This window comes from Gekko japonicus, unplaced genomic scaffold (assembly GCF_001447785.1).
Source record: "Gekko japonicus isolate JY-2015 unplaced genomic scaffold, Gekko_japonicus_V1.1 scaffold589, whole genome shotgun sequence".
NCBI lineage: Eukaryota > Metazoa > Chordata > Lepidosauria > Squamata > Gekkonidae > Gekko > Gekko japonicus.
Window position 1 is genome coordinate 744,115 of NW_015163105.1, and position 12,662 is coordinate 756,776.

Below are 12,662 nucleotides of genomic sequence, written 5' to 3' on the forward strand. Positions count from 1 at the left end.
CTGGCAGTTTGAAGCGGGAGGGAGTCATGGCAAAAAATACCCAGAACAAACTGTTCTGGGTTTTCCCGTTCACACTGCAGCGACTGATGTGGGAGCATACCGGGAGGAGGTGCAAGGGAGCGTTCACACTGTTGGCCCGCCCTGGCTGTAAGGCGCGGCTGTAAGGTGTGGCTTTCTTTTTGGTAATTTGGAGATATGCGCTTATGCACATAAGCACACAAGGAAAATGTGACTTTCGGTGTTCACACTTTGTTGGTGCAGGATGGACATGGGATGAGCCCGCTTTCCAGGGTTTGATACCACTTTCACCTGGTATCTTTTAAATTCAGGAGGGAAGCGTTAGGAGATGGGTTGAGTACGGCTGGGGAACGCCGGACAGATGTGCCTTTGTGAACGGCCCCTTTAATCCAGTTGTGAAACGTTTCTGGCTCGTGCCTATATCGGGGCAAACGGCCAGTCTGAACTTGGCCTGGGAAACTGCCAAACATATTCCTCTTGCAACATGGTGGCAAGGTCTTTGCACAACATAGCCTCTGACTCCTCTTGCTTATCGCCTTCTTCAGATTCCTCCATCTTCTGCAGCATGTGAAAGAATCGGGTCTATGTTTGGAAACACACACACTTAATCAAGAAATAAACTGACATGTGAAAGGGTAGGGAACCTTGTTTCAATCCGGGCAAACCTGCAGTTTTTAGAGGTCCATAATAACTGTGATAATGACAGACACAACAGAGTAGCTGCAGAAGCAGAGACTGAAAGTGATACTGATAATTACAGCTCAGAAAATGATTCTGATTAAATTTCATGCCCATTCATTGAAACTTAGTCCCACACTACCTTCTATACACTTCCCCCCTCTTCAGTTCTTTTTATGAGAATGGTGTTTTTATTTTTATTTAATACTGTGGAGAGGAAATATGAATAATTGTTACTTCTGGATTTTAAAAAATTGTTTTGTGGAGGGTTTTTTTGTCTGTTCCACATAAACTAGTATACAGTTTAGGAGATTGTTGCTCCGTTTGTTACAATTACAAATAAATATTATTTAAAAAGTACACTCTGTTTATAATAATATGCTAGTTGTGATAATTTCATGCCAAGTTGCCAAGTAAAATTGTCCATAGTATGTTCCTAAAGTAACAGAATGACTTTCAATCTGGAAAAGAAAGAAAAAGTGCTAATGTAGCATTTTTTTCAATTTTTCCGAAAATTTCTATTTTTTTCCTTGAAAAAAAAAACGGTTTTTTTCCGAGCTTCTCTGACACACTTCCGGTGATGTCAGGGGGCGTGGCATATGCAAATGAGTTATGCTAATTGAGTTATGCTAATGAGCTCATGCACCTCTTTTTCTACGAAAGGACCCCTGACTAAAGGTAAGCTGTATAGCAACTACAGCTGTGTAACAAACAACGCTACAAATATACGCTTCAATTTACATTGCTTATAGCATAAATTTAAACAAAGTAGTCTTCAAGTTACATGTAGCATATGAGCTGTGGCAGCCACTTTGCAACCGGTTCTGCCTTTTGCGGCAGCCATTCTGTGGCTGTGCCAGTTTGGTGTCGTGGTTAAGTGCGCGGACTCTAATCTGGGAGAACCGGGTTTGATTCCCCACTCCTCCGCTTGCACCTGGCTGGATGACCTTGGGCAAGCCGTAGCTCTAACAAGAGCTGTCCTTGAAAGGGCAGGTCTAGAAAGAGCTCTCTCAGCCACACCTACCTCACAGGGTGTTTGTTGTATGGAGAGTAAGGGAAAGTAGTGTGTAAGCTGCTCTGAGACCCCTTTGGGTAGTGAAGGGCGGGGTATAAATCCAACCTCTTCTTCTTCTGCCTGATGTCAGAATTTAAAAGGAGCCTGCAGGCTGGAAATGGTTGGGTACCCTTGATTTATACCAGGAGTATCAAACATCAGCTGTGGTGGCTCAAGTGGTTAAGACGCTGAACTGCAGGCTGTGGAAGGTCGGTAGTTCAGCAGTTCGAGACCCGGGTTGCCGCATGACGGAGTGAGCTCCTGTCTTTAGTTCCGGCTCCTGCCAACCTAGCAGTTCGAAAGCAAGAAATTGCAAGTAGATAAATAGGTACCACTTCGGTGGGAAGGTAACAGCATTCCGTGCGCCTTGGTGTTTAGTCATGCTGGCCACATGATCACGGAAACATCTTCGGACAGCGCTGGCTCTTTGATTTGGAAACAGAGATGAGCACCGCAACCCTAGAGTCGGATTCGACTGGCTTTCGAGCAAGGGAACCTTTACCTTTACCTATCAAACATCAGGCCCACAAGCTACTGGTATGTATGGAAATGTAAGGTACTCCCCCTTGGAAAAAGCCAAGTCTAGCATACGATTAAATACATTTATTGGGGCTTTTGTGGGTTCCCCAGTGAATCAATTGCTTTTGTTTGTATTTTGAGTAAAAAATAATATTAGTTGCTGTAGATTTTCTGGGTTGTGTGGCCGTGGTCTTGGCATTGCAGAACCTGTAGTGCTATTGTCAGATGTAGCACTACAGATAAGATTAGAATTTCAACAGCCAATCCACATACAAAAGAACCTCCTCAGGAAACTGGAAACCTCCTCAGGAAACAATCCATATACAAAAGAACCTCCTCAGGAAAGCTCCTCCATTAGCATGTTCATAGCCTGGGGAACTCCTACAAGATAATGACTCAGCCCTACCCCAGTTTCCTGAGTAGATATAAATTACCTGCCTACCATTTTTCTTCTCACCTTGACACAGAGAGTACTCCATCTTTCCGTGTTATTTATATATAAGTGGATGCCAGTCACAGCTACTGGCGAAACGTCAGGTCCTACAATGCCAAGACCACGGCCATACAACCCGGAAAATCTACAGTAACTAATGAACTCCGGCCGTGAAAGCCTTCGACAACACAAAAAATAATATTGTTCATTGGATTTAGGAGCTGCGGTGGCTCAAGTGGTTAAGACGCTGAACTGCAGGCTGTGGAAGGTCAGTAGTTCAGCAGTTCGAGATAGAGTGAGCTCCCATCTCTAGTTCCAGCTCCTGCCAACCTAGCAGTTCGAAAGCAACAAATTGCAAGTAGATAAATAGGTACCACTTTGGTGGGAAGGTTAACAGTGTTCCATGCACCTTGGTGTTTAGTCATGCCGGCCACATGACCATGGAAACGTCTTCGGACAGCGCTGGCTCTTCGGCTTGGAAACTGAGATGGGCACCGCAACCCTAGAGTCAGATTCGACTGGCTTTCGAGCAAGGGAACCTTTACCTTTAATTGGGTTTGCCCGCATCCCTTTATAAAGTTTTTACCCCCCGGTACCTGACGGAGATGAGCACCGCAACCCCAGAGTCGGATTCGACAGGCTTTCGAGCAAGGGAGCCTTTACCTACCTGATGTTACATTTTATGGCACACATGGCCTGGCCCGACAAAGTGATATTTATGTCGGATCCGGCCCTCATAACAAATGAGCCTGACACCTCTGATTTATACCCTGGAATCTTAATTTATATTAGGTAAAGGATTGATAGATGTTGCCACCCAGGGACAACAAGAACTCAAGCTGAAAATGCTTATCGGAACGGTGAGAGCCTAGAATTATGGAGGTCGAATGGCTGAGATGGTGATAAAGAAATTGAGGGCCTGCGGCTCCCTGGCAGAGCATCTGCTTGGCATGCAGAAGGTCGAGTCCCCAGCATCTCCAGTTAAAAAGGACCAGGTAGGAGGTGGTGTCAAAGACCTCAGCCCGAAACCCTGGAGAGCCCACAGCCCGTCTGAGTGGGCAACACTGACTCTGACAGGCCACAGGTCTGATTCAGTATAAGGCGGCTTCATGCGTTCATGCATTCATCCGTCACTACATTGCAGTTTAGGACAGGAGTTCAAAACCGACCTCACTTCATAACAACTTTGTAGAATGTTACTCTGGTAACCAGCCAAGAATGCCACAAATGCCCTGGGAAACGTAACAGTCACTGAATCATTACCATGGGGTATATACAGATGGAGGTCTCTGGATGACAACATTCAAAGGAACGGAACAAACCGTGGCAAACGAGAGCCATCCACCTTACCAAAGAGGACTGCGCGGACTTAAATAATGAAGGACTTGACAAGGTTGGTTCCTGAAGGTGGCTATAATCGCTCGGGCTTTCAAAGGGGTTTTGGAGCGGGAGCCGTCCGGGAGTCTCCGGGCTAATCTGCATTTTCATTTCTTTGGGACTGCTCATCACACCAAGTTGTACCTTTAAAAAAAAAAAGGGGGAGGAAGTTGGTTTTGTTGGACACTTTTACAGCAGTGATTTCCAAACTTCCTACCTTCAGGGTTTCAAAGGATTCTAGGACATACTCGAAGATACCCTCTCAGTCAGGATGAGAGCCAGTTTGCCTTGTTTGAGAGCCAGTTTGGTGTAGTGGTTAAGTCTGTGGACTCTAATCTGGGAGAACCGGGTTTGATTCCCCACTCCTCCACTTGCACCTGGCTGGATGACCTTGGGCAAGCCATAGCTCTGATCAGAGCTGTCCTTGAAAAAGAACAGTTTCTTTCAAGAGCTCTCTCAGCAACACCTACCTCACAGAGTGTCTGTTGTGGGGAGGGGAGGGGAAAGGAGATGGTAAGCCGCTCTGAGACTTCAAGTGAAGGGTGGGGGTATAAATCCAATCTCTTCTTCTTGTGAGAGCTAACTCTGGCAGATCCCCCAAATTTGGGCAGCCACCTTGTTTTTCAGAGAAGCAGAATGCATAGAGGTCAGAGGATTAGATTGGGATTGGAGAGACATGGGTTAAAATCAGCCTCACCTACCTCACAGGATTGCTTTGAAGATAAAATGGGGGAGGGGAGAACCACTCATACTAGCCCAAGCTTCTTGGGAAGAAGAGCGATATGCAGGGGTCGTTTCGTAGAAAAAGAGCTAGGGGAACTCATTAGCATATGCCACACCCCCTGACATCACCGGAAGTGTGTCATAAGGCCACACCCCAAGACATCACCGGAAGTGGGTCATAAAGCCACACACCCCGCCCCCAACGGTCCCAGCCGGCGGGAGTGCAAGGAAGCCCCGCAGAGGCCCTCCCTGGCCCCAGGCAGGCAGGGGTGGGGAGAGGCAGGGAGGAAGCAACTTACCCTCCCTCTTCTCCTGCCTCCTCCTGGCTGAATGAAGGCCGGAAGCAGGGCGGCCGGAAGCAGGGGGCGGGGCTTCATCATGTGCCCCGCCCCCCGTACCTCACCCAGGGGAACTCCGATTCCCCCCGAAATGACCTCTGGCGATATGAAAGCACGATAGATATATAGTAGATATACAGGCTTGTGCACCTGTAACTTATAGGAGCGTAGCACAATAAAATTATGTAGAGGAAGCTTTCCCAACCTAAGATAAACCTCTGGGGAAAGTTCAGCTGCTTAATTCAGCCTCCAAAGCTCTGGTGGCTAAATACTGTACGGAACGGTGCAATGGTTAAGAGTGGCAGACTGTAATCTGGAGAACCGGGTTTGATTCCCCACTCCTTCACATGCCTGCTGGGCCAGTCCCAATTCTCTCCGGACTCTCTCAGTCCCACCTACATCACAAGCTCTCTCTGTTGTGGGAAGAGGAAGGAGATTGTTACCGGCTTTGAGATGCCTTAAGGTGGAGAAAAACAGGGCATAAAAAACCCTGTCTCTTCTTGACTGACCTCCTCACTGAGACATCCCGGTCAGCCTTCAAGGAAACTTCAGTTTCAAAATCACTTAATTAAAGTAAAGTAAAGGAAAGTAAAAGGATGTGCGGGGGCTCCTCTTGCAGAAACAATCTGCCACTAGAAACCAGACAAGCGAGGTGACACATACTGAACACTCACCAACTTCATCTCAAGCCAAGAAAAGCCACAAAACCATCTGGGCTCAGCTCACCATCTTACTTACAAAATGGCTGCCATTCCTATGTCTTTAAGGCACAGGTTGTACACTCTTTGGAGCATCTGGAAAGGCAGGATATTATAATGTCCTCTCACACCAGATGGCCTGTCAGATAGCACCTGACACCAGTGTTCCCTCTAAGCCGAGTTAGCGTGAGCCAGCTCGCAGTTTTTTAGCCTCCGGCTCACACATTTTTGTCTTCGCTCAGGAAGGACGGCTCCGGAGCAAACTGATTTATGCAGTAGCCAAAGCACTCGCTCACCACGTTAATGCCAGTAGCTCACAAAGTAGGATTTTTGCTCACAAGACTCCACAGCTTAGAAGGAGACCCAGGTTTTGTTTGTTTGTTGAGAAGTTGTGTGTATGCTGCCTCTCCAGACCAACTAAAGGCACGACAAAGAACAACAAAACCAAGCAAACAGACAATAACAACAAGACCATGTTATGTAAAAAAAAAAAACATACAGGAGTTCAAAAGCTTCAGTCCTCACTCAGCTATCAAGCTTATTGGGTGACCCCGGACCCGTCCCGCTCTGTGAGGATGACAGAGACACTGTGCCTTAGGGTTGCCAGCCTCCAGGTGGGGCCTGGGGATGTCCCACTTTTACAACTGATCTCCAGCTGACAGAGATCAGTCCCTCTGGAGAAAATGGCTGTCTTGGAGGTTGGACTCTGTGGCCTTGGACCAGGTTGAGGCCCCTCCCCTCCCCTGGATCCACCCCCAAAGTCTCCAGGTATTTCCCAACCTAGATCTGGCAACCCTATTGTGCCTTTTGGCTCCCTGGATGTGGGGCGGGCTAAAGAAAGACAGACAGATGTCCAAACACCTGGGGGTCCCATAGCATTTCAGAGGCTAACAACTTTAATCCAAGCTTCAACTTTGGGATCCAGAGTCCACTCTTCCAGCCTCACCAGCAGTCCAGCTCACCAAAGTCGAGGCCAGTCGCACCTCTGGACTCACACGGTATGCTGCAACAGGTCAACTTGACTACCCAGTTGGAGGGTAGTCCCAAGAACTGAACTGGGAAGAGCACCGACGAGAGTAAGTTTTGCACGTGTGCGTTCTGCAGCCACCAAAATACAGAAGGAAATGCATTATTATTATTATTTTTTTTTAAAAAAAAATCTTTACAGGATCACAAACTGTCAGAGCATCTGGAAAGACAAGATAAACGTGGATCAGAACCGATGCAAAACCAATAAGAGGATGAAGGTGAGCACGCCCCGGGGGGGGGGACCCCCTCCATTCAAACTCACCCTTCCCAGCGCTTCTGCCCAGTTCCTCCAGCTCTTTAACTCTCCTTAAATGTTTCACTCTTTTAAATCAGCCAATCAGCTCGCGCAACACCCCTCCCGGCGGGGCCAATCACGGCTCAGAGCGGGCGCTCTTTCTTTCTTCCCTTCCCCTTCTCCGCATTTGAACGTTCTCTTTTTACCGGTTCGGAAAAAGTCAGGAGGCGGGGCTTCATGCGATCCAATCCACAGTTTCATTGGCTGAAAAGGGGATAGGTGGGTGGGGCTGATAGAGCGGGGAGGCCCAACGAGCTAAACGTGAGAAAGCGCCGCGGCGGTGCCGTTTGCGCATGCGCCCCTTGAGGGGGCGAGATGAATGACAGAGGCCGACAGGAGGAGGCTGAAGAGATAAAAAAGCGAGTGGCGCGACAAAGAGTCACTTCCGGTTATCCCCGTCACAGGCAGGGTAACCCCCCACCAGCCAATGTCGCCTCTAAGCTTGCTGAGTTAGTGTGAGCCAGCTCACAGCTTTTTAGCCTCCGGCTCACATACATTTTTTTGTCTTAGCTCAGGAAGGGAGGGCTCCAGAGCAAGCTGATTTATGCACCAGCCAAATCGCTCGCTCAAAACTTTAATGCCAGCAGCTCACAAAGTAGGATTTTTGCTCACAAGACTCCACAGCTTAGCGGGAGCATTGCCACCAGCATGTGTTATTCCCACTTTAGCTGTATTTATTGCTCAGTCCCTTATGCATCTTGACCCTAGTTAGCTTTTCCTGGCAACTAACACACCCTCCTGCATGGAATATTTGAGGAAATCTGTTTCAATGGATGTGGAGTGTGCACATGGCCGAGTCTCCGTTCTCGCCTGTACCCAGGGTGGTTGAGCTCGGTTTCTCTTGGGGGTGCCGCTGGACTCCCAATTTCATTCTCACATCTCTTTGTTAACGCTTGCATTTTAGTTCAGCAGTTCGAGACCCGAGTGTGCCGCATGACGGAGTGAGCTCCCGTCTCTAGTTCCAGCTCCTGCCAACCTAGCAGCTCGAAAGCAAGAAATTGCAAGTAGATAAATAGGGACCACTTCGGTGGGAAGGTAACAGCGTTCCGTGTGCCTTGGTGTTTAGTCATGCCGGCCACATGACCACGGAAACGTCTTCGGACAGCGCTGGCTCTTCGGCTTGGAAACGGAGATGAGCACCGCAACCCTAGAGTCGGACTCAACTGGCTTTCGAGCAAGGGAACCTTTACCTTTGCTGCCATCCATTGATCCTACCGCCCCCCCCCCTCCCACGCACCCTCTTTTCCCCTGTAAGTAGCTTTCGAGATCTTATTCCAGTTTTGCCTGAAGAAGTGTGCTTTGCACACGAAAGCTTCCACTCTGAATAAATACTTCGTTGGTCTCGAAGGTTGCCACTGGACTCAAACTTTGTTCTTCCGCTTATGCAGTTGGAAACCCAGCAATGCTCCCTCTAAGCTGTGGGGTCTTGTGAGCAAAAATTCTACTTTCTGAGCTGCTGGCATTAAAGTTGTGAGCAAACGATTTGGCTACTGCATAAATTAGTTTGCTCTGGGGCCATCCTTCCTGAGCGAAGACAAGAATCCATGAGCTGGAGGCTAAAAACCTGTGAGCTAGCGCACACTAACTCAGCTTAGAGGGAACACTGAAACCCAGGCACTCCCAAGAGGGAGTGGAGGGGAGTCTCTAGTTTTAGCGAAGGCAGCTAGAGGCTTCGCTGTAGCGCCGGAAGTGTGCATAGGTTCCCCAGTAGGACAGGAGCTCCTTTGTAAAAGTAAAGCGGAAGAGGCGGGTCGGCTTTCCCATCCGGGTGACCGCGGGCGCCCTCACTGAGGCTGGCTGGTTGCCCTTTTCCGTCATGGCGAATCCCGCTGCCAATTTGAACGCGGTGCGGGAGACCATGGAGGGTGAGTGAGGTCCTCGTTGCTGTGCTCAGGGTGGGCCGAGGATCGGTCATGCCTGGGGGGGGGGTTTCACTTTTTCCCCCACCGCAGCCAGCCAGACGCCCCTAAAAAAGAAGGCCAAGGGGCACCAAGGCTTCCCCACCGCCCCTTCACTGGAACGCAGAAAGGTACACTGCCCTTGATGGTGGAGGCTCCACTGAGCCGTCGTGGTCAGAAAGGTAAAGATCCCCTTGCTCGAAAGCCAGTCGAATCCGACTCTAGGGTTGCGGTGCTCATCTCCGTTTCCAAGCCGAAGAGCCAGCGCTGTCCGAAGACGTTTCCGTGGTCATGTGGCCGGCATGACTAAATACCGAGGCGCACGGAACACTGTCACCTTCCCACCGAAGTGGTACCAATTTATCTACTTGCAATTTCTTGCCTTTTTTTTAGCCCCCCCGATTTTTTAATTGCATTTTTTAATAGAATACTAACGACAACGAAAAATTAGGACAGGGTAACTACATCTAAGGAAAGAAAACCACTGATAACTAAAACCCCAAGAATAGGAGATCATAACAACAGCTTATATAAATGTTAATCTTAAATTGCTAGTGTTACTTTGAACATAGTCGGTTATGCTAAATTATTTATCTTTTGATCCATTGCTTTAACTGTTTAAGAGAACCTCAAGAGCATCCAATAATAAAACTCAAATTTTAAGGCACATTTCGGAGTCCTTCAGCCTTCATTTTGTTTTATCTTTTCTCATGCTCAATTGATATGCACGTTTGGGGGCAGCTGCCCCTTTATCGGAAGCAGAGTCCTCAAGACACCCGAGTCCAATTCGCCACTGGATTTGCTGCAATTTCTTGCTTTTGAACTGCTAGGTTGGCAGGAGCTGGGGCCAGAGACCTTCCAGCCTGCAGCTCAGCATCTTCAGTACTACTGGGTAGATCCAGGTGGGCCGCCATGTTGGTTTGAAGCAGCAGAACAAACACAGTTTGAGTCCAGTGGCGCCTTTGAGACCAACAAAGTTTTATTCTGGGTATCAGTTTTCGTGTGCAAAACACACTTTTTCAGACAGAACTGGAATAAGATCTTCAAAGCTACTTACGGGAACAAAGAAGAGGGTGGTGGTGATGGGAAGCCGTTAATGCCTGTTGCAGATTTAAATGAAGCCCATCCTTTAGGATAAAGCTGCTGACAAGATTACATCCAGCTCAAAATATACTGTTATGTGCCCTCCACACCTCAGAGGAGATAATTAAGATTCTGTTACTTCCCACAATTAGAAAAAAAAACACCTTTAGACATTTATCTGCTGTTGTGACATATTTATTGCTTTGCAACTGTTGACCTGAGTACCTTAACTTGTTATTTAGTTTTCCACTTTGCATAACTTAAACATCATTATGTTGCATGTTAATTTGCTGTTCAGCATTTGTCTGTAAGTTTGAACTCTAGCTTGCTTTGCAATGTATTTGAAAAAGTGTGCCTTGCACACGAAAGTTCATACCTTGAATGAACCTTTGTTGGTCTTAAAGGTGCCACTGGACTCTAAATTTGTTCTGCTGCTTCAGACCAACCCAGCTGACCACCTGGATCTATCCTTTAGGGTGGTTAATGTGGTGTTTTCCCATTTTCTCATCGCAAAACCTTTTGAGGTAGACTATGGTGCTGGAGAAGACTCTTGAGAGTCCCTTGGACTGCAAGAAGAACAAATCAGTCAATCCTAAAAGAAACCAACCCTGCCTGTTCCCTGGAAGGCCAGATAATGAAACTGAAGCTCAAATACTTTGGCCACCCAATGAGAAGGGAGCACTCACTGGAGAAGACCCTGATGATGGGAAAGATTGAAGGTCAAAGAAGACGGGGACGGCAAAGGATGAGGTGGTTAGACAGTGTCATCGATGCAACGAACATGAAATTGAGCAAACTTCAGAGGACGGCGGAAGACCAGAAGGCCTGGCGTGATCTGGTCCATGGGGTCGCAAAGAGTCGGACTCGACTGTGCGACTGAACAACAACAAAGGCAAGAAAGAGAGGAATGGGCAAACTTCGTGGCTCAACAGGGATTCGAACATATTGATGGCCCATTGTCCCTGACAAGGCAATTCTGTTTGCACTCTTAGGACCTAAACTGGAAGGTACATGACATTTCCAGTTCATACAACAACTTCTGACACTTAGGCCAGATATATTTGTGGCCCCAAATAGAAACTTTTTGGTGTGTCATTCAATTCCGTATTGGTACATTCCAATTTGGGACCTATTTTATTTTATTTTATTTATTTATTATTTATTATTAATTGCCTTACATGTGTTACGGGGGACTCTGTTGCTTGTTATATTTTGCACTGTTTGACCTCTGAAGAAGGCTCTCATGAGCCGAGACGCGTCAGGTCATGCACTGTTCTCGTTTGTGTGTATTTGTAACTTTGTACATTTTATGAGGCTGTATTTGGGCCCCTACTTTGGCCACCCAATGAGAAGGGAGCACTCACTGGAGAAGACCCTGATGCTGGGAAAGACTGAAGGTCAAAGAAGACGGGGACGGCAAAGGATGAGATGGTGAGACAGTGTCGTAGATGCAACGAACATGAAGTTGAGCCAACTTCAGAGGACGGCAGAAGACAGGAGGGCCTGGCGAGATCTTGTCCATGGGGTCGCGAAGAGTCGGACTCGACTGTGCGACTGAACAACTAGGTTTTTCTATGTCTTTGTAATAAACACTCTTTTGTACACTTACTTACATTTTTAACTTTTGGCCCTCAATTGGTTTCCTAAACTTCTTTTAGAGGTTCGTCACAGTTCTAGTCAGCAATTCGAACTGCCTCTACTTGACTCTTCCTCCTTGTGCGTTTTCAGGGGCCAAATGGAAGACGATTCCCCTCCCCAGCTGCTTGCGTGCCCTGCCTTTTCCTCCCCGAGTCTTGATAACAGCTGCCAGTTTTGCAGTTGTTTGTTTTGTTTAAAGAGGGGGTGGGGAAGAAAGAAAGGCTCCGGCTCTGAGCAAGAGAAGGTCCTTGCCGGATATCACATGTGGACACACACGAAGCTGCTGTATACTGAATCAAATCCCTGGTCCATCAAGCTCAGAACGGTTTACTCAGACTGGCAGTGGCCCTCAGGGGTCTCTCGGTCTTTCGCATCACCTCCTGCCTGGTCCTTTTAGCTGGAGATGCTGGGGATTGAACCGGGGACCTTCTGCATGCCAAGCAGATATTCTGCCTCTGAGCGGTGCCCCAAGCCGCCGCCTCTAGGAAGGTTTGAAGCATGGAATGGAGGCAGACGGCTCTCCCCGGTTGTTATTCCCACTTGCAGGATTCACAGATACAGTGCCTCTACACATGGATTTTCCTTTTAACAATAATGGCTAACAGACGCCAATAAGAGCTGTGCTTCGGGAAGTCTGCCCCCATCTCTGAAAGCCGTCTTATCATCCACACAACTATCCCCTTTCATACAGTGGCTAGCCAGACGCTTCTGGGAATCTCTTTTGCTGTGTGTCTCCCAGAAGTTCACGGCCGGAATGTGAAGGTTCAGTTTGGCTGTTACCACCAGGAGTTGAGAGACCTTTCCTTCTTGAATTCAGCTAGTCCCCCTTTAGAGATACCTAAGCCGATGGTAGTCACCACATCTCATGGCAGCAAATGTTG

At 47.8% G+C, this 12,662-nt stretch overlaps 2 protein-coding genes across 2 annotated transcripts in view; one reads left to right on the forward strand and one right to left on the reverse strand.

Annotated features, from left to right (window-relative positions):
- The window catches only part of BORA (bora, aurora kinase A activator), a 26,548-nt gene extending 19,347 nt beyond the window's left edge, over positions 1-7,201 (reverse strand). The window contains exons 1-2 of the mRNA XM_015406779.1: positions 7,130-7,201; positions 4,053-4,223 (exon numbers count right to left, since the gene is read on the reverse strand). Of these exons, the coding sequence (XP_015262265.1) occupies positions 4,053-4,208 (156 nt within the window). The 5' untranslated portion in view covers positions 4,209-4,223; positions 7,130-7,201. The remainder of the gene's footprint in view (positions 1-4,052; positions 4,224-7,129) is intronic.
- A 1,719-nt stretch (positions 7,202-8,920) lies between these two features.
- MZT1 (mitotic spindle organizing protein 1) overlaps positions 8,921-12,662 on the forward strand; it is a 12,832-nt gene continuing 9,090 nt past the window's right edge. Inside the window, exon 1 of the mRNA XM_015406782.1 lies at positions 8,921-9,027. Coding sequence (XP_015262268.1) covers positions 8,979-9,027 — 49 coding nt within the window. The 5' untranslated portion in view covers positions 8,921-8,978. The remainder of the gene's footprint in view (positions 9,028-12,662) is intronic.